General features: G+C 50.6%; 1 protein-coding gene across 1 annotated transcript in view; it reads right to left on the bottom strand.

The window, feature by feature from the left end:
• Positions 1-19,246, bottom strand: part of LOC137306218 (E3 ubiquitin/ISG15 ligase TRIM25-like) — a 30,092-nt gene extending 10,846 nt beyond the window's left edge. The window contains exons 1-4 of the mRNA XM_067975330.1: positions 19,160-19,246; positions 12,908-13,755; positions 7,905-8,000; positions 2,023-2,253 (exon numbers count right to left, since the gene is read on the bottom strand). Coding sequence (XP_067831431.1) covers positions 2,023-2,253; positions 7,905-8,000; positions 12,908-13,750 — 1,170 coding nt within the window. The 5' untranslated portion in view covers positions 13,751-13,755; positions 19,160-19,246. The remainder of the gene's footprint in view (positions 1-2,022; positions 2,254-7,904; positions 8,001-12,907; positions 13,756-19,159) is intronic.
• Positions 19,247-19,482: the final 236 nt, after the last annotated feature.

The following is a 19,482-nucleotide window of genomic DNA, read 5'->3' as shown; positions in this document are numbered from 1 at the left end:
GGGGTTTGAGAGTAAGGAGATTGGATGTAGGGAGTATGGGGGTTTGAGAGTAGGGAGATTGGATGTGGGGAGTATGGGGTTTGAGAGTAGGGGAGATTGGATGTAGGGAGTATGGGGTTTGAGAGTAGGGAGATTGGATGTAGGGAGTATGGGGTTTGAGAGTAGGGGAGATTGGATGTAGGGAGTATGGGGTTTGAGAGTAGGGGAGATTGGATGTGGGGAGTATGGGGTTTGAGAGTAAGGAGATTGGATGTAGGGAGTATGGGGGTTTGAGAGTAGGGAGATTGGATGTGGGGAGTATGGGGTTTGAGAGTAGGGGAGATTGGATGTAGGGAGTATGGGGGTTTGAGAGTAGGGAGATTGGATGTAGGGAGTATGGGGGTTTGAGATTAGGGGAGATTGGATGTAGGGAGTATGGGGGTTTGAGATTAGGGGAGATTGGATGTAGGGAGTATGGGGGTTTGAGAGTAGGGAGATTGGATGTGGTTGAGTATGGGGTTTGAGAGTAGGGAGATTGGATGTAGGGAGTATGGGGTTTGAGAGTAGGGGAGATTGGATGAAGGGAGTATGGGGGTTTGAGAGTAGGGAGATTGGATGTAGGGAGTATGGGGTTTGAGAGTAGGGAGATTGGATGTAGGGAGTATGGGGGTTTGAGAGTCGGGGAGATTGGATGTGGGGAGTATGGGGGTTTGAGAGTAGGGAGATTGGATGTAGAGAGTATGGGGGTTTGAGAGTAGGGAGATTGGATGTTGGGAGTAACGGGGTTTGAGAGTAGGGGAGATTGGATGTAGGGAGTATGAGGTTTGAGAGTAGGGGAGATTGGATGTTGGGAGTAACGGGGTTTGAGAGTAGGGGAGATTGGATGTAGGGAGTATGGGGTTTGAGAGTAGGGGAGATTGGATGAAGGGAGTATGGGGGTTTGAGAGTAGGGAGATTGGATGTAGGGAGTATGGGGGTTTGAGAGTAGGGAGATTGGATGTGGGGAGTATGGGGTTTGAGAGTAGGGAGATTGGATGTAGGGAGTATGGGGTTTGAGAGTAGGGGAGATTGGATGAAGGGAGTATGGGGGTTTGAGAGTAGGGAGATTGGATGTAGGGAGTATGGGGTTTGAGAGTAGGGAGATTGGATGTAGGGAGTATGGGGTTTGAGAGTAGGGGAGTTTGGATGTAGGGAGTATGGGGTTTGAGAATAGGGGAGATTGGATGTGGGGGGTATGGGGTTTGAGAGTAGGGGAGATTGGATGTAGAGAGTATGGGGGTTTGAGAGTAGGGAGATTGGATGAAGGGAGTATGGGGGTTTGAGAGTAGGGGAGATTGGATGAAGGGAGTATGGGGGTTTGAGAGTAGGGAGATTGGATGAAGGGAGTATGGGGTTTGAGAGTAGGTAGATTGGATGTAGGGAGTATGGGGTTTGAGAGTAGGGGAGTTTGGATGTAGGGAGTATGGGGTTTGAGAATAGGGGAGATTGGATGTGGGGGGTATGGGGTTTGAGAGTAGGGGAGATTGGATGTAGAGAGTATGGGGGTTTGAGAGTAGGGAGATTGGATGAAGGGAGTATGGGGGTTTGAGAGTAGGGGAGGTTGGATCTAGGGAGTATGGGGGTTTGAGAGTAGGGGAGATTGGATGAAGGGAGTATGGGGGTTTGAGAGTAGGGAGATTGGATGTAGGGAGTATGGGGTTTGAGAGTAGGGAGATTGGATGGAGGGAGTATGGGGGTTTGAGAGTAGGGAGATTGGATGTAGGGAGTATGTGGGTTTGAGAGTAGGGAGATTGGATGAAGGGAGTATGGGGGTTTGAGAGTAGGGAGATTGGATGGAGGGAGTATGGGGGTTTGAGAGTTGGGAGATTGGATGGAGGGAGTATGGGGGTTTGAGAGTAGGGAGATTGGATGGAGGGAGTATGGGGGTTTGAGAGTGGGGGAGATTGGATGGAGGGAGTATGGATGCAGGGAATATGTTTGTTGGGGCTTTGGTTGTTTGACTCTACATCATTGGAATTCTTCCAATTCTCACAAACTCCGTACCCTTAAAAATTTGAAATCATCTCTGAGGTCCACACTCCTCAGATCTTCGATTGCCTGATTACAGTCATCCAACTTGCATGTGACGTGTTTCAGCCGGAGACCGACTGCCTCTTCCTTCCCCTTCGCTCCCCTCTCAATCGCCTTCATTTGCCGACTCTTCTCTTGTGTCAGGTACCAGATGGCTCCGTCAAACTCTGTTTGGCATTTCTCCCGAATAGTATCCTCCTCCAACTGAAATCAGGGAAGAGATATTTCAGAAACAGTCTCTGTTCTGTTGTTTATGGAGAAAATAAAAGGTGAGCAGATGGGTTTGGGGGTTATGATGAGAAGGTGGGTGGGTGGGATTGAGTGGTGTGAGAAGGTGGGTGGGTGGGATTGAGGGGTGTGAGAAGGTGGGTGGGTGGGATTGAGGGGTGTGAGAAGGTGGGTGGGTGGGATTGAGGGGTGTGAGAAGGTGGGTGGGTGGGATTGAGGGGTGTGAGAAGGTGGGTGGGTGGGATTGAGGGGTGTGAGAAGGTGGGTGGGTGGGATTGAGGGGTGTGAGAAGGTGGGTGGGTGGGATTGAGGGGTGTGAGAAGGTGGGTGGGTGGGATTGAGGGATGTGAGAAGGTGGGTGGGTGGGATTGAGGAGCCTGTGAAGGTGGGTGGGTGGGATTGAGGGATGTGAGAAGGTGGGTGGGTGGGATTGAGGGGTGTGAGAAGGTGGGTGGGTGGGATTGAGGAGTGTGTGAAGGTGGGTGGGTGGGATTGAGGGATGTGAGAAGGTGGGTGGGTGGGATTGAGGGATGTGAGAAGGTGGGTGGGTGGGATTGAGGAGTGTGTGAAGGTGGGTGGGTGGGATTGAGGGATGTGTGAAGGTGGGTGGGTGGGATTGAGGGGTGTGAGAAGGTGGGTGGGTGGGATTGAGGGATGTGAGAAGGTGGGTGGGTGGGATTGAGGGACGTGTGAAGATGGGAGGGTGGGATTGAGGGGTGTGAGAAGGTGGGTGGATGGGATTGAGGGATGTGTGAAGATGGGAGGGTGGGATTGAGGGACGTGTGAAGATGGGAGGGTGGGATTGAGGGGTGTGTGAAGATGGGAGGGTGGGATTGAGGGATGTGTGAAGATGGGAGGGTGGGATTGAGGGATGTGTGAAGATGGGAGGGTGGGATTTAGGGATGTGAGAGGTGGGTGGGTGGGATTGAGGGATGTGTGAAGATGGGAGGGTGGGATTGATGGATGTGTGAAGATGGGAGGGTGGGATTGATGGACGTGTAAAGTTGGGAGGGTGGGATTGATGGATGTGTGAAGATGGGAGGGTGGGATTGATGGATGTGTGAAGATGGGAGGGTGGGATTGAGGGACGTGTGAAGATGGGAGGGTGGGATTGAGGGATGTGTGAAGATGGGAGGGTGGGATTGAGGGGTGTGAGAAGGTGGGAGGGTGGGATTTAGGGATGTGAGAGGTGGGTGGTTGGGATTGGGGGATGTGTGAAGATGGGAGAGTGGGATTGAGGGATGTGTGAAGATGGGTGGGTGGGATTGAGGGATGTGTGAAGGTGGGTGGGTGGGATTGGGGGATGTGTGAAGATGGGAGGGTGTGATTGAGGGATGTGTGAAGATGGGAGGGTGGGATTGAGGGATGTGTGAAGATGGGAGTGTGGGATTGAGGGATGTGTGAAGATGGGAGTGTGGGATTGAGGGAAGTGAGAAGATGGGAGGGTGGGATTGAGGGATGTGTGAAGATGGGAGGTTGGGATGAGGAACGTGTGAAGATGGGAGGGTGGGATTGAGGGATGTGTGAAGATGGGAGGGTGGGATTGAGGGATGTGTGAAGATGGGAGGGTGGGATTGAGGGACGTGTGAAGATGGGTGGGTGGGATTGAGGGGTGTGAGAAGGTGGGTGGGTGGGATTGATGGATGTGAGAAGGTGGGTGGGTGGGATTGAGGGATGTGTGAAGGTGGGTGGGTGGGATTGAGGAGCGTGTGAAGGTGGGTGGGTGGGATTGAGGAGTGTGTGAAGGTGGGTGGGTGGGATTGAGGAGTGTGTGAAGGTGGGTGGGTGGGATTGAGGGATGTGAGAAGGTGGGTGGGTGGGATTGAGGAGCGTGTGAAGGTGGGTGGGTGGGATTGAGGAGTGTGTGAAGGTGGGTGGGTGGGATTGAGGGATGTGTGAAGGTGGGTGGGTGGGATTGAGGGATGTGAGAAGGTGGGTGGGTGGGATTGAGGGGTGTGAGAAGGTGGGTGGGTGGGATTGAGGGATGTGAGAAGGTGGGTGGGTGGGATTGAGGGACGTGTGAAGATGGGAGGGTGGGATTGAGGGATGTGTGAAATGGGAGGGTGGGATTGAGGAGTGTGAGAAGGTGGGTGGGTGGGATTGAGGGATGTGTGAAGATGGGAGGGTGGGATTTAGGGATGTGAGAGGTGGGTGGGTGGGATTGAGGGATGTGTGAAGATGGGAGGGTGGGATTGATGGACGTGTAAAGTTGGGAGGGTGGGATTGATGGATGTGTGAAGATGGGAGGGTGGGATTGAGGGACGTGTGAAGTTGGGAGGGTGGGATTGAGGGATGTGTGAAGATGGGAGGGTGGGATTGAGGGATGTGTGAAGATGGGAGGGTGGGATTGAGGGGTGTGAGAAGGTGGGAGGGTGGGATTTAGGGATGTGAGAGGTGGGTGGTTGGGATTGGGGGATGTGTGAAGATGGGAGAGTGGGATTGAGGGATGTGTGAAGATGGGTGGGTGGAATTGAGGGATGTGTGAAGGTGGGTGGGTGGGATTGGGGGATGTGTGAAGATCGGAGGGTGGGATTGAGGGATGTGTGAAGATGGGAGGGTGGGATTGAGGGATGTGTGAAGATGGGAGTGTGGGATTGAGGGATGTGTGAAGATGGGAGTGTGGGATTGAGGGAAGTGAGAAGATGGGAGGGTGGGATTGAGGGATGTGTGAAGATGGGAGGTTGGGATTGAGGGACGTGTGAAGATGGGAGGGTGGGATTGAGGGATGTGTGAAGATGGGAGGGTAGGATTGAGGGATGTGTGAAGATGGGAGGGTGGGATTGAGGGATGTGTGAAGATGGGAGGTTGGGATTGAGGGATGTGTGAAGATGGGAGGGTGGGATTGAGGGATCTGTGAAGATGGGAGGGTGGGATTGAGGGATGTGTGAAGATGGGAGGGTGGGATTGAGGGACGTGTGAAGATGGGAGGGTGGGATTGAGGGATGTGTGAAGATGGGAGGGTGGGATTGAGGGATGTGTGAAGATGGGAGGGTGTGATTGAGGGAAGTGTAAAGATGGGAGGGTGGGATTGAGGGACGTGTGAAGATGGGAGGGTGGGATTGAGGGGTGTGTGAAGATGGGAGGGTGGGATTGAGGGATGTGTGAAGATGGGAGGGTGGGATTGAGGGATGTGTGAAGGAGGGAGGGTGGGATTGAGGGACGTGTGAAGATGGGAGGGTGGGATTGAGGGGTGTGTGAAGATGGGAGGGTGGGATTGAGGGATATGTGAAGATGGGAGGGTGGGATTGAGGGATGTGTGAAGATGGGAGGGTGGGATTGAGGGATGTGTGAAGATGGGAGGGTGGGATTGAGGGAAGTGTAAAGATGGGAGGGTGGGATTGAGGGACGTGTAAAGATGGGAGGGTGGGATTGAGAGACGTGTGAAGATGGGAGGGTGGGATTGTGGGATGTGTGAAGATGGGAGGGTGGGATTGAGGGATGTGTGAAGATGGGAGGGTGGGATTGAGGGATGTGTGAAGATGGGTGGGTGGGATTGAGGGATGTGTGAAGATGGGAGGGTGGGATTGAGGGATGTGTGAAGATGGGAGGATGGAATTGAGGGATGTGTGAAGATGGGAGGGTGGGATTGGGGGATATGTGAAGATGGGAGGGTGGGATTGAGGGATGTGTGAAGATGGGAGGGTGGGATTGGGGGATATGTGAAGATGGGAGGGTGGGATTGAGGGATGTGTGAAGATGGGAGGGTGGGATTGAGGGACGTGTGAAGATGGGAGGGTGGGATTGAGGGATGTGTGAAGATGGGAGGGTGTGATTGAGGGATGTGTGAAGATGGGAGGGTGGGATTGAGGGATGTGTGATGATGGGAGGGTGGGATTGAGGGATGTGTGAAGATGGGAGGGTGGGATTGAGGGATGTGTGAAGATGGGAGGGTGGGATTGAGGGACGTGTGAAGATGGGAGGGTGGGATTGAGGGGTGTGTGAAGATGGGAGGGTGGGATTGAGGGACGTGTGAAGATGGGAGGGTGGGATTGAGGGGTGTGTGAAGATGGGAGGGTGGGATTGGGGGATATGTGAAGATGGGAGGGTGGGATTGAGGGATGTGTGAAGATGGGAGGGTGGGATTGAGAGACGTGTGAAGATGGGAGGGTGGGATTGTGGGATGTGTGATGATGGGAGGGTGGGATTGAGGGATGTGTGAAGATGGGAGGGTGGGATTGAGGGATGTGTGAAGATGGGAGGGTGGGATTGAGGGATGTGTGAAGATGGGAGGGTGGGATTGAGGGATGTGTGAAGATGGGAGGGTGGGATTGAGGGATGTGTGATGATGGGAGGGTGGGATTGAGGGATGTGTGAAGATGGGAGGGTGGGATTGAGGGATGTGTGATGATGGGAGGGTGGGATTGAGGGATGTGTGAAGATGGGAGGGTGGGATTGAGGGATGTGTGAAGATGGGAGGGTGGGATTGCGGGATGTGTGATGATGGGAGGGTGGGATTGAGGGATGTGTGAAGATGGGAGGGTGGGATTGAGGGATGTGTGAAGGAGGGAGGGTGGGATTGAGGGATGTGTGATGATGGGAGGGTGGGATTGAGGGATGTGTGAAGATGGGAGGGGTGGGATTGGGGGATGTGTGAAGATGGGAGGGTGGGATTGAGGGATGTGTGAAGATGGGAGGGTGGGATTGAGGGACGTGTGAAGATGGGAGGGTGGGATTGAGGGATGTGTGAAGATGGGAGGGTGGGATTGAGGGATGTGTGAAGATGGGAGGGTGGGATTGAGAGACGTGTGAAGATGGGAGGGTGGGATTGTGGGATGTGTGATGATGGGAGGGTGGGATTGAGGGATGTGTGAAGATGGGAGGGTGGGATTGAGGGATGTGTGAAGATGGGAGGGTGGGATTGAGGGATGTGTGAAGATGGGAGGGTGGGATTGAGGGATGTGTGAAGATGGGAGGGTGGGATTGAGGGATGTGTGATGATGGGAGGGTGGGATTGAGGGATGTGTGAAGATGGGAGGGTGGGATTGAGGGATGTGTGAAGATGGGAGGGTGGGATTGAGGGATGTGTGAAGATGGGAGGGTGGGATTGAGGGATGTGTGATGATGGGAGGGTGGGATTGAGGGATGTGTGAAGATGGGAGGGTGGGATTGAGGGATGTGTGAAGATGGGAGGGTGGGATTGAGGGATGTGTGATGATGGGAGGGTGGGATTGAGGGATGTGTGATGATGGGAGGGTGGGATTGAGGGATGTGTGATGATGGGAGGGTGGGATTGAGGGATGTGTGATGATGGGAGGGTGGGATTGAGGGATGTGTGAAGATGGGAGGGTGGGATTGAGGGATGTGTGAAGGAGGGAGGGTGGGATTGAGGGATGTGTGATGATGGGAGGGTGGGATTGAGGGATGTGTGAAGATGGGAGGGGTGGGACTAAGGTAAATCGAAATGAAACGGGCCTCAGGGCTTTTCTTGATGTAAAAATAACCCAGTTTTTTCTGCTGTTTCCCAGCTGTGTGAACGGATGGGAGTTTATGATTTTGAAATGTGAATGGGAGATTCAGTGTTGCTATTTTAAACACTGGCTTTCAGTGGAGAGATCATCTGTCTATTTGGGTTCAATATTTAATCACTTCAATTAGATCCCCCTCTCCCCCAAGGCATCATTCCTCACCTTTATGCTTTCCCCCAATTCCACCATCTCAGTCACTTCTACCATCGTGACCTCTTTTAAGTCATTCAGATCGGACAACAAGTTTTCCAGTGATTCCTGATGGGACAGAAAAAAATGACATGAGCATTAGGATCTACAATCAGATTACAAGGGATTTACAGCACAGAAACAGGCCATTCGGCCCAACTGCTCCATGCCGGTGTTTATGCTCCACACGAGCCTCCTCCCTCCCTACTTCATCTCACCCTATCACCATATCCTTCTATTCCTTTCTCCCTCATGTGTTTATCCAGCTTCCCCTTAAATCCATCTACACTATTCACCTCAACTACTCCTTGTGGGAGCGAGTTCCACATTCTCACCACTCTCTGGGTAAAGAAGTTTCTCCTGAATTCCCTATTGGATTTATTAGTGACTATCTTATATTTATGGCCCCCTAGTTCTGGTCTCCCCCACAAGTGGAAACACCTTCTCTACGTCTAACCTATCGAACCCCTTCATAATTTTAAAGACCTCTATCAGGTCACCCCTCAGTCTTCTCTTTTCTAGAGAAAAGAGCCCCAGCCTGTTCAGCCTTTCCTGATAGTTATAACCTCTCAGTTCTGGTATCATCCTAGTAAATCTTTTTTGCACCTTCTCCAGTGCCTCTATATCCTTTTGATAATGTGGAGACCAGAACTATGCACAGTGCCCCAAGTGTGGTCTAACAAAGGTATATGGAGACCAGAACTGTACACAATGCTCCAAGTGTGGTCTAACCAAGGTATATGGAGAGCAGAACTGTTCACAGTGCTCCAAGTGTGGTCTAACCAAGGTATATGGAGACCAGAACTGCGCACAGTGCTCCAAGTGAGGTCTAACCAAGGTATATGGAGACCAGAACTGCGCACAGTGCTCCAAGTGTGGTCTAACCAAGGTATATGGAGACCAGAACTGTGCACAGTGCTCCAAGTGTGGTCTAACCAAGGTATATGGAGACCAGAACTGTACACAGTGCTCCAAGTGTGGTCTAACCAAGGTATATGGAGAGCAGAGCTGTGCACAGTGCTCCAAGTGTAGTCTAATCGAGGTATATGGAGACCAGAACTGTACACAGTGCTCCAAGTGTGGTTCAACCAAGGTATATGGAGACCAGAACTGTACACAGTGCTCCAAGTGTGGTCTAACCAAAGTATATGGAGACCAGAACTGTACACAGTGCTGCAAGTGTGGTCTAACCAAGGTATATGGAGACCAGAACTGTGCACAGTGCTCCAAGTGTGGTCTAACCAAGGTATATGGAGAGCAGAACTGTACACAGTGCTCCAAGTATGGTCTAACCAAGGTATATGGAGAGCAGAACTGTACACAGTGCTCCAAGTGTGGTCTAACCAAGGTATATGGAGAGCAGAACTGTGCACAGTGCTCCAAGTGTGGTCTAACCAAGGTATATGGAGAGCAGAACTGTACACAGTGCTCCAAGTGTGGTCTCACCAAGGTATATGGAGAGCAGAACTGTACACAGTGCTCCAAGTGTGGTCTAACCAAGGTATATGGAGACCAGAACTGTGCACAGTGCTCCAAGTGTGGTCTAACCAAGGTATATGGAGAGCAGAACTGTGCACAGTGCTCCAAGTGTGGTCTAACCAAGGTATATGGAGACCAGAACTGCGCACAGTGCTCCAAGTGAGGTCTAACCAAGGTATATGGAGACCAGAACTGCGCACAGTGCTCCAAGTGTGGTCTAACCAAGGTATATGGAGACCAGAACTGTACACAGTGCTCCAAGTGTGGTCCAACCAAGGTATATGGAGACCAGAACTGTGCACAGTGCTCCAAGTGTGGTCTAACCAAGGTATATGGAGACCAGAACTGTACACAGTGCTCCAAGTGTGGTCTAACCAAGGTATATGGAGACCAGAACTGTGCACAGTGCTCCAAGTGTGGTCTAACCAAGGTATATGGAGACCAGAACTGTGCACAGTGCTCCAAGTGTGGTCTAACCAAGGTATATGGAGACCAGAACTGTGCACAGTGCTCCAAGTGTGGTCTAACCAAGGTATATGGAGACCAGAACTGTGCACAGTGCTCCAAGTGTGGTCTAACCATGGTTCGATATAAGTTTGACATAAATTCCCTGCTTTTCAATTCTATTCCTTAAGAAATGAGCCCCAGTGCTTTACATATTTAGAGCTGTTACTGTTTAAATAACTTTCAAATTAATGGTGTCCACGTTCAATTAATGAATGTTAAGTTTTTTTTACAACGTACAAAATGGTCACAGAGTGGAGAGAGAGACAGACTTCAGACAGTCACTGCACAGAACTACCAAGTGGCTGGAAATCTGACATTATAATGTGACACTTGATAGAAAAATTGAAGAGGAACTGTTGACATAACGATTTACAATGGTAAATGACTCAAAAAAGTGACCAAAAATCGTGACACCGTAAGGTTTCCGGGATAGTGCATACCCTAGGTGGGATTAACGTAGGTGTCTGCCGTGGATCAGTGGGTAGCTCTCTGTCTCTTGCCTCTGAGTCGGAAGGTTGTGGTTTCGAGCCCTCACTTCAGAGACTTGAGTGCCCTATAATCAAAACCGACCCTCCCCGGTGCCAGCACTGAGGGAGCGCTGCACTGTCGGAGGTGCCGTCTTTCGGATGAGACGTTAAAACCGAGGCCCCCGTCTGCCCCTCTCGGGTGGAGGTAAAAGATCCCACGGCCACTATTGGAAGAAGAGCAGGGGGGAGTTCTCCCTTGGGGCCGATATTTATCCCTCAACCAACATCACTAAATAAAGACAGATGATCCGGTCATTTATCACATTGCTGTTTGTGGGAGCTTGCTGTGCACAAATTGGCTGCTGCCTTTCCCTACATGACAACAGTGACCACTTAATTGATGATAAAGCGCGTTGGGATGTCCTGAGGTTGTGAAAGGCGCTATATAAATGTAAATCTTTCTTTTGTTTCTAGTAATACTTGCATTTCTGTACCATCTCATCTCCTCAAAATTCTCAATGATGCACGACACAGTGAGGTGCAGAGACTGTGTTATGCGGACAATCTGTGCACAGCAAGATCCCACAAGCAGCAATGGGATGGATGAGCAGTTAGTCTGTTTTTTTTTTGGTGCTGTTGGTTAGGGACAATAAGGACAGGTGGAGGCCACTCGGCCCCTCGAGCCCGTTGCGTCATTCTAGCAGGTCACGGCTGATCTGCACCTCTTTTCCCGCCTTTGCTCCATATCCCTCGACACCCAACAAAAATCTATCGCTCTCAGGCTTGAAAACTCCAACTGAACCCCAGAATCCACAACCTTTTCGGGGGGAGAGGGTTCCAGATTCCCACTCCCCTTTGTGTGAAGAAGTGCTTCCCGACATCACCCCTGAACGGCCTGGCTCTAATTTTAAGGTTCTGCCCCCCTTGTTCTGGACTCCCCCCACCAGAGGAAATAGTTTCTCTCTATCGAAACCTTCAATCATCTTAAACCCCTCGGTGAGATCACCCCTTAATCTTCTACACTCGAGGGACTACAAGCCTCGTCCGTGCGACCTGTCCTCGTTGCCCCGGTTGAGGGACGATTGTTGGCCGTTGCACCGAGAGAGGCCCCTGCTGTTCTTCGAGTAGCACCATTAACAGGCAGACGAAGCCAGAGTTTAATCTCCGATTCCACAACGCAGCACTCCCTCAAGAGTCTGTGAGAAAGCTCTGGTGTGTGATGCCCAGGTTTGATCAGCAGATGACCCTATTTTCACACCCTCCAAGTACCTCTTAGAAATAATTGCATTTCTTTCGCGACTTTCACAACCTCAGGACGTCCCACAATGTTTTACAGCCAATGAAGCTCTTTTTGAAGTGCGGTCGCTGTTGTAATGTAGGAAACGCGGCAGCCAATTTGTGCACAGCAAGATCCCACAAACAGCAATGCGACAATGACCAGATAATCGTTTTTTTCAGTGATGTTTGGTTGAGGGATAAATATCGGCCCCAGGACACCCCCCTCTGCTCTTCTTCGAAATAGCGGCCGTGGGATCTTTTACCTCCGACCTAAGAGGGCAGACGGGGGGCCTCGGTTTAACGTCTCATCCGAAAGACGGCACCTCCGACAGCGCGGCGCTCCCTCAGTACCGACCCTCCGACAGTGCGGCGCTCCCTCAGTACCGACCCTCCGACAGTGCGGCGCTCCCTCAGTACTGACCCTCCGACAGCGCGGCGCTCCCTCAGTACTGACCCTCCGACAGCGCGGCGCTCCCTCAGTACTGACCCTCCGACAGTGCGGCGCTCCCTCAGTCCTGACCCTCCGACAGTGCGGCGCTCCCTCAGTCCTGACCCTCCGACAGTGCAGCGCTCCCTCAGTCCTGACCCTCCGACAGTGCAGCGCTCCCTCAGTACCGACCCTCCGACAGTGCGGCGCTCCCTCAGTACTGACCCTCCAACAGCGCGGCGCTCCCTCAGTACTGACCCTCCGACAGCGCGGCGCTCCCTCAGTACTGACCCTCCGACAGTGCAGCGCTCCCTCAGTCCTGACCCTCCGACAGCGCGGCGCTCCCTCAGTACAGGCACCGGGAGTGCCAGCCTTGTGCTCCCCGGTGTCCTAACATAAGAAATAGGAGCAGGGGTAGGCCATTCGGCCCCTCGAGCCTGCTCCGCCATTCCATCAGATCATGGCTGATCTTCGACCTCAACTCCACTTTCCCGCCCGATCCCCATATCCCTCGATTCCCCCAGAATCCAAAAATCTATCGATCTCAGCCTTGAATCTATTCAACGACTCAGCATCCACTCACTGATATTCATCCCTCAACCAACACCTACAACAGATGGTCTGGTCATTTATCACATTGCTGTCTGCGGGATCTTGCTGTGCGCAAATTGGCTGAAGCCTGAAGCGTTTGGCAACGGAGTCTCCCACCAACGCTCACTGGCAAAGCTGAGACTGGGAGCAGTCGGAGACACCCCGTGCAACTCTATCCCAAAACCGGGAAATGTTATTTTCCCCTTTTCCGTAAAACGGGGACTCACCTTCCAGACTTTGCTCAGCTGGGAAATGGCCTGTACCGGGTGGCCGCTGTGTTTGTCGCTCTCAATACAGAGCGGGCACAACATCTCGAGCTCTTTGCAGCAGTAGTGTGTCAGCTCCCGCTGGGAATGTCTTGGGCATAACCTCTCCGCGGGGACAGGACCTGCGGGCGGGCAGCCGGCAGGGCCGGAGAGGGCGGTCAGATTGTGTCGGGCGAACTGCTGGTCAAGCTGGTGGTCCCCGGCGTGGCGGAGGCAGAGCGTTGCCGGGCAGTCGCGGCATCGTGCGCCGGCCTCCGCGGTCACGGGCTGCCCGCACCAATCGCACTCCGCCGTGTCTCCGACGAGCCGGTTTTGGTCGACGGGTGGCTTGTCTCCAGCCTCGCTGGCGGGGCTCGGGCGGTCAGCGTCATGGAAGTCCACCTGCTCCAACACCAAAGGCACCGGGACAACGCGTGAGCGGGTGCCGCTTTCAGCCGAAGAGCTCGCGGAGGTTTGGGGTTCAAGCATTGAGCAGCGGATGGAGTTCAGGGCCTTTGCCGCATGGCAGATGATCGGGTTCTTATGGAGAGCGGGCTTTCCTGCATAGACCCGGCAGCATGTCGGGCAGACGCAGTTGGCGCAACCTTTGCCAAAAACCTGCACCAAGCACTTGCCGCAGACGTTGTGCTCGCAGGGAAAAGAGTAGGGGTCGGTGAAGAGGTCCCCACACACGGGACAGGTTAAATAGTCCATCAGCTTCGACCACTTGTCTGGCTCCTGTTTCCCATCCGTTGGATCATCAGCACGTCCCGCAGACGAATACCACTTCCCAGTTGATTGGAGCTTTGAGTGACTCGACCCCATTCAGCCTGTAGAACGCAGGACAGAAGGGATTTAGTGATCCAACGTTGGGACTAGGGCGCAGTAGAGGGAGCGTTACTCTGTATCTAACCCTGTACCTGCCCTGAGAGTGTTTGACGGGACAGTGTAGAGGGAGCTTTACTCTGTATCTAACCCGTGCTGTACCTGCCCTGGGAGTGTTTGATGGGACAGTGTAGAGGGAGCTTTACTCTGTATCTAACCCTGTACCTGCCCTGGAAGTGTTTGATGGGACAGTGTAGAGGGAGCTTTACTCTGTATCTAACCCTGTACCTGCCCTGGGAGTGTTTGATGGGACAGTGTAGAGGGAGCGTTACTCTGTATCTAACCCTGTACCTGCCCCGGGAGTGTTTGATGGGACAGTGTAGAGGGAGCGTTACTCTGTATCTAACCCTGTACCTGCCCCGGGAGTGTTTGATGGGACAGTGTAGAGGGAGCTTTACTCTGTATCTAACCCTGTACCTGCCCTGGGAATGTTTGATGGGACAGTGTAGAGGGAGCGTTACTCTGTATCTAACCCTGTACCTGCCCCGGGAGTGTTTGACGGGACAGTGTAGAGGGAGCTTTACTCTGTATCTAACCCGTGCTGTACCTGCCCTGGGAGTGTTTGATGGGACAGTGTAGAGGGAGCTTTACTCTGTATCTAACCCTGTACCTGCCCTGGAAGTGTTTGATGGGACAGTGTAGAGGGAGCTTTACTCTGTATCTAACCCTGTACCTGCCCTGGGAGTGTTTGATGGGACAGTGTAGAGGGAGCTTTACTCTGTTTCTAACCCTGTACCTGCCCCGGGAGTGTTTGATAGGACAGTGTAGAGGGAGCTTTACTCTGTATCTAAACCATGCTGTACCTGCCCTGGGAGTGTTTGATGGGACAGTGTAGAAGGAGCTTTACTCTGTATCTGACCCGTGCTGTACCTGCCCTGGGAGTGTTTGATGGGACAGTGTAGAGGGAGATTTACTCTGTATCTAACCCTGTACCTGCCCTGGGAGTGTTTGATGGGACAGTGTAGAGGGAGCTTTACTCTGTATCTAACCCGTGCTGTACCTGCCCCGGGAGTGTTTGATGGGACAGTGTAGAGGGAGCTTTACTCTGTATCTAACCCGTGCTGTACCTGCCCTGGGAGTGTTTGATGGGATAGTGTAAGACCATAAGAGATAGGAGCAGGAGTAGGCCGTTCGGCCCCTCGAGCCTGCTCCGCTATTTAATGAGATCATGGCTGATCTGATTTTTACCTCAACTCCACTTTCCCGCCCTTTCCCCATATCCTTTGACTCCCTCGCTGATCAAAAATTTGTCTAACTCAGCCTTGAATGTATTCAATGACTCGGCCTCCACAGCTTTCTGGGGTGAAGAATTCCAAAGATTCACGACCCTCTGGGAGACGAAATTCCTCCTCATTTCCATCTTAAACGGGCGACCCCTTATTCTGAGACTATGCCCCCTAGTTTTAGATTCCCCCATGAGGGGTAACATCCCCTCAGCATCTACCCTACCGAGTCCCCTCAGAATCTTGTATGTTTCAATAAGATCTCCTCTCATTCTTCTAAACTCCAATGAGTATAGACCCAATCTGTTCAATCTTTCCTCATAAGACAACCCTTCCATACCCGGAATCAACCGAGTGAACCTTCTCTGAACTGCCTCCAATGCAAGTATGTCCTTCCTTAAATAAGGGCACCAGAACTGTCCGCAGTACTCCAGGTGTGGTCTCACCAGCACCCTGTACAGTTGTAGCATGACTTCCCTGCTTTTATACTCCATCCCCCTAGAAATAAAGGCCAATATTCCGTTTGCCTTCCGGATTACCTGCTGCACCTGTATGTTGACTTTTTGTGCTTCATGTACGAGGACACCCAGATCCCTCTGTACCGCAGCATTTTGTGGTATTTCTCCATTCAAATAATATTTTGCTTTTTTTATTTTTCCTCCCAAAGTGGATGACTTCACATTTTCCCACATTATATTCCATCTGCCAAATTTTTGCCCATTCGCTTAACCTGTCAATATCCCTTTGCAGACACTCTGTGTCCTCATCGCAACTTGCTTTTCCACCTATCTTTGTATCATCAGCAAATTTGGCCACAAGACACTCTGTTCCTTCATCCAATCATTGATATATATTGTAAATAGTTGAGACCCCAGCACTGAGCCCTGCGGCACCCCACTAGTTACAGATTGCCATTTTGAAAATGACCCTTTTATCCCGACTCTTTGTTTTCTGTGAGTTAGCCAATCCTCTATCCATGCCAGTATATTACCCCCAACACCATGAGCTCTTATCTTGTGCAATAATCTTTTATGTGGCACCTTATCGAATGCCTTTTGGAAATCCAAATATACTGCATCCATTGGTTCCCCTTTATCCACCCTGCCTGTTACTTCCTCAAAGAACTCTAATAAATTGTCAGACATCATTTCCCCTTCATAAAACCATGTTGACTCTCCTTGATTGTATTATGAGTCTCCAAATGTCCTGCTACTACTTCCTTAATAATGGATTCTAGCATTTTCCCAATGACAGATGTTAGGCTAACTGGTCTATAGTTACCTGCTTTCTGTCTCACTCCCTTCTTGAATAGGGATGTTACGTTTGCGGTTTTCCAATCCGCTGGGACCTTTCCAGAATCTAGTGAATTCTGGAAGATTACAACCAATGCATCCACTATCTCTGTAGCCACTTCCTTTAAGACCCTCGGATGCAAGCCATCAGGTCCAGGGGACTTGTCAGCCTTTAGACCCATTAGTTTACCTAGTACTTTTTCTCTAGTGATCGTGATTGTTTTTAGTTCCTCCCTCCCCTTTGCCCCTTGATTTTCTACTATTATTGGTATGTTATTAGTGTCTTCTACTGTGAAGACAGATACAAAATATCTGTTCAATTCCTCTGCCATTTCCTTGTTTTCCATTATTATTTCCCCAGTCTCATCCTCTAAGGGACCAATGTTTACTTTAGCTGCCCTCTTCCTTTTTATATACTTGTAGAAGCTTTTACTGTCAGTTTTTATATTTCTTGCTAGTTTACTCTCATAATTTATTTTCTCCCTTTTTATTATTCTTTTAGTCATCCTTTGCTGGTTTTTAAAGTTTTCCCGATCTTCGGGCCAGTAATCTTTGCCATGTTGTATGCTTTTTCTTTTAACCTGATATCATCCTTGACTTCCTTAGTTAGCCATGGTTGGTTCACCCTGTTTGTGGCGTCTTTCCTCCTCACAGGGATATATTTTTGTTGTGAGTCATAAAATATCTTTTTAAATGTTTGCCACTGCTTATCCACCATCATACCATCTAATCTGTTTACCCAGTCCACTTTAGCTAATTCCGCCCTCATTCCTTTATAATTGCCCTTATTTAAGTTTAATACAATAATTTCAGACCCAAGATCCTCGCTCTCAAACTGGATGTGAAATTCTATCATGTTATGATCACTGCTTCCCAAGGGATCCTTTACTTTGAGATCATTAATTAATCCTGTTTCGTTACCCATTACCAGATCCAAAATGGCCTGTTCCCTGGTTGGTTCCCCGACGTATTGGTCTAAGAAACAGTCCCTAATACATTCTATGAACTCTTCCTCAGGGCTATTTTTGCCAATTTGATTTGTCCAATCTGTGTGAAAGTTAAAATCGCCCATGATTATTGCATTACCTTTTTTACAAGCCCCCCTTATTTCCTGATTAATATTTTTCCCTACAGTGTAGCTACTGTTACAGGGCCTATATACTACTCCCACCAGTGATTTCTTTCCCTTGCTATTTCTTACCTCCACCCAAATTGATTCGACATCTTGATCTTCTGAGCCAAGATCATTTCTCACTATTATACCAATTTCATCCTTTATTAACAGAGCTCCCCCACCACCTTCACCTTTTCTCCTATCCTTCCAAAATGTTAAATAACCCTGAATATTTAGCTCCCAACCACGTCTCTGTAATGGCCACGAGATCATACCCATTTGTTTCTATTTGTGCCGTCAATTCATCTATCTTATTACGAATGCTGCACGCATTCAGATAAAGAACCTTTAATTTTGTCTTTTTACCATTCTTTCCTACCCCGGCCCCATTTGCTGGTGCACTCTTATGTTTGTACGGACTGTCCCTTCCTGACACACTCTGTTTATCATAACCCCCATCACTTTCCTGTACTACTTCCTTGTCTTTTCTCTTTATCAATCTAAACTTCGCCCCACCTGAGCCCTCCCCCCCTCTATTTAGTTTGAAGCCTTCTCTACCGCTTTACTCTGTTGCTTTACTCTGTATCTAACTCGAGCTGTACCTGCCCTGGGAGAGTTTGATGGGACAGTGTAGAGGGAGCTTTACTCTATATCTAACCCTGTACCTGCCTTGGGAGTGTTTGATGGGACAGTGTAGAGGGAGCTTTACTCTGTATCTAACCCCGTGCTGTACCTGCCCTGGGAGTGTTTGACGGGACAGTGTAGAGGGAGCTTTACTCTGTATCTAACCCCGTGCTGTACCTGCCCTGGGAGTGTTTGACGGGACAGTGTAGAGGGAGCTTTACTCTGTATCTAACCCTGTACCTGCCCTGGGAGTGTTTGATGGGACAGTGCAGAGGGAGCTTTACTCTGTATCTAACCCTGTACCTGCCCTGGGAGTGTTTGATGGGACAGTGCAGAGGGAGCTTTACTCTGTATCTAACCCTGTACCTGCCCTGGGAGTGTTTGATGGGACAGTGTAGAGGGAGCTTTACTCTGTATCTAACCCTGTACCTGCCCTGGGAGTGTTTGATGGGACAGTGTAGAGGGAGCTTTACTCTGTATCTAACCCTGTACCTGCCCTGGGAGTGTTTGATGGGACAGTGTAGAGGGAGCTTTACTCTGTATCTAACCGTTGGGAGTCCTCGATCCTGCCTGAAATGAGTACGTAATCTATTTCCCAGCACTAACATTCCTCACGTTTTAACAAGCACCAAACTCATTCACACACAAAAATAAAGGTAATCTGCACTCAGGAGGTGGTGAACTGAAAGAGTTAAAGGTTGAGGAAGGGGAGGGTTTGAAGATAGCAAGTTGAATTCTCGTGCAGACAGCCAGATACTTGTCTGGATAAGCCTGGGACTTTCAACCCTGTGATTTTGTCTTGTTGTTCCGGCTTCCTTTGACTGTTAGTGGGAAAATGACAGTCTTTCAACTGCAGAAAGCAGCCAGACTGCACCAAGCAACGACCTGCATTTATATAGCGCCTTTAACTTAGCAAAACGTCCCAAGGCGCTTCAGGGGAGCGTAAATCGGACAAAAATTTGATACCGAGCCGCAGAAGGAGATATTAGGACAGGTGACCAAAAGCTTGGTCAAGGGGGTAGGTTTTAAGGAGCGTCTTAAAGGAGGAGAGAGAGAGGCGGAGAGGTTTAGGGAGGGAACAACAGTGGTCTTTTACCTCGGTGTCGAACTCCAGCAGTTCCCAAAACCTGTCAGCAAAGAAAGTCCAGTGAGTTCAAAGGTTGCACCAACTCCGCAGTGTGAAGAGGCGGAGATACAAGACGTTATTTAAAGGCTCATGACAACAGGGAAGCCAATCACGAGGAAAATCCCCGTTCAGAGAAACAGGTCAGTCAAGTTTCTGGCAGTAAATTACGGATTGTTATTTTAATGTTGGATGTCAATCAAATCAGCCAGGGTCCCCGCTCCTGATCACCATCTAGTGACCCCCCTCACTCACTCCCCTACTGGGAAGTGCGTGCAGGGTATCAGACGAGGACG

Source organism: Heptranchias perlo, chromosome 42 (assembly GCF_035084215.1).
Source record: "Heptranchias perlo isolate sHepPer1 chromosome 42, sHepPer1.hap1, whole genome shotgun sequence".
NCBI lineage: Eukaryota > Metazoa > Chordata > Chondrichthyes > Hexanchiformes > Hexanchidae > Heptranchias > Heptranchias perlo.
The sequence above is the reverse complement of the archived record's forward strand: the minus strand, read 5'-3'. Positions and strand labels throughout refer to the sequence as shown.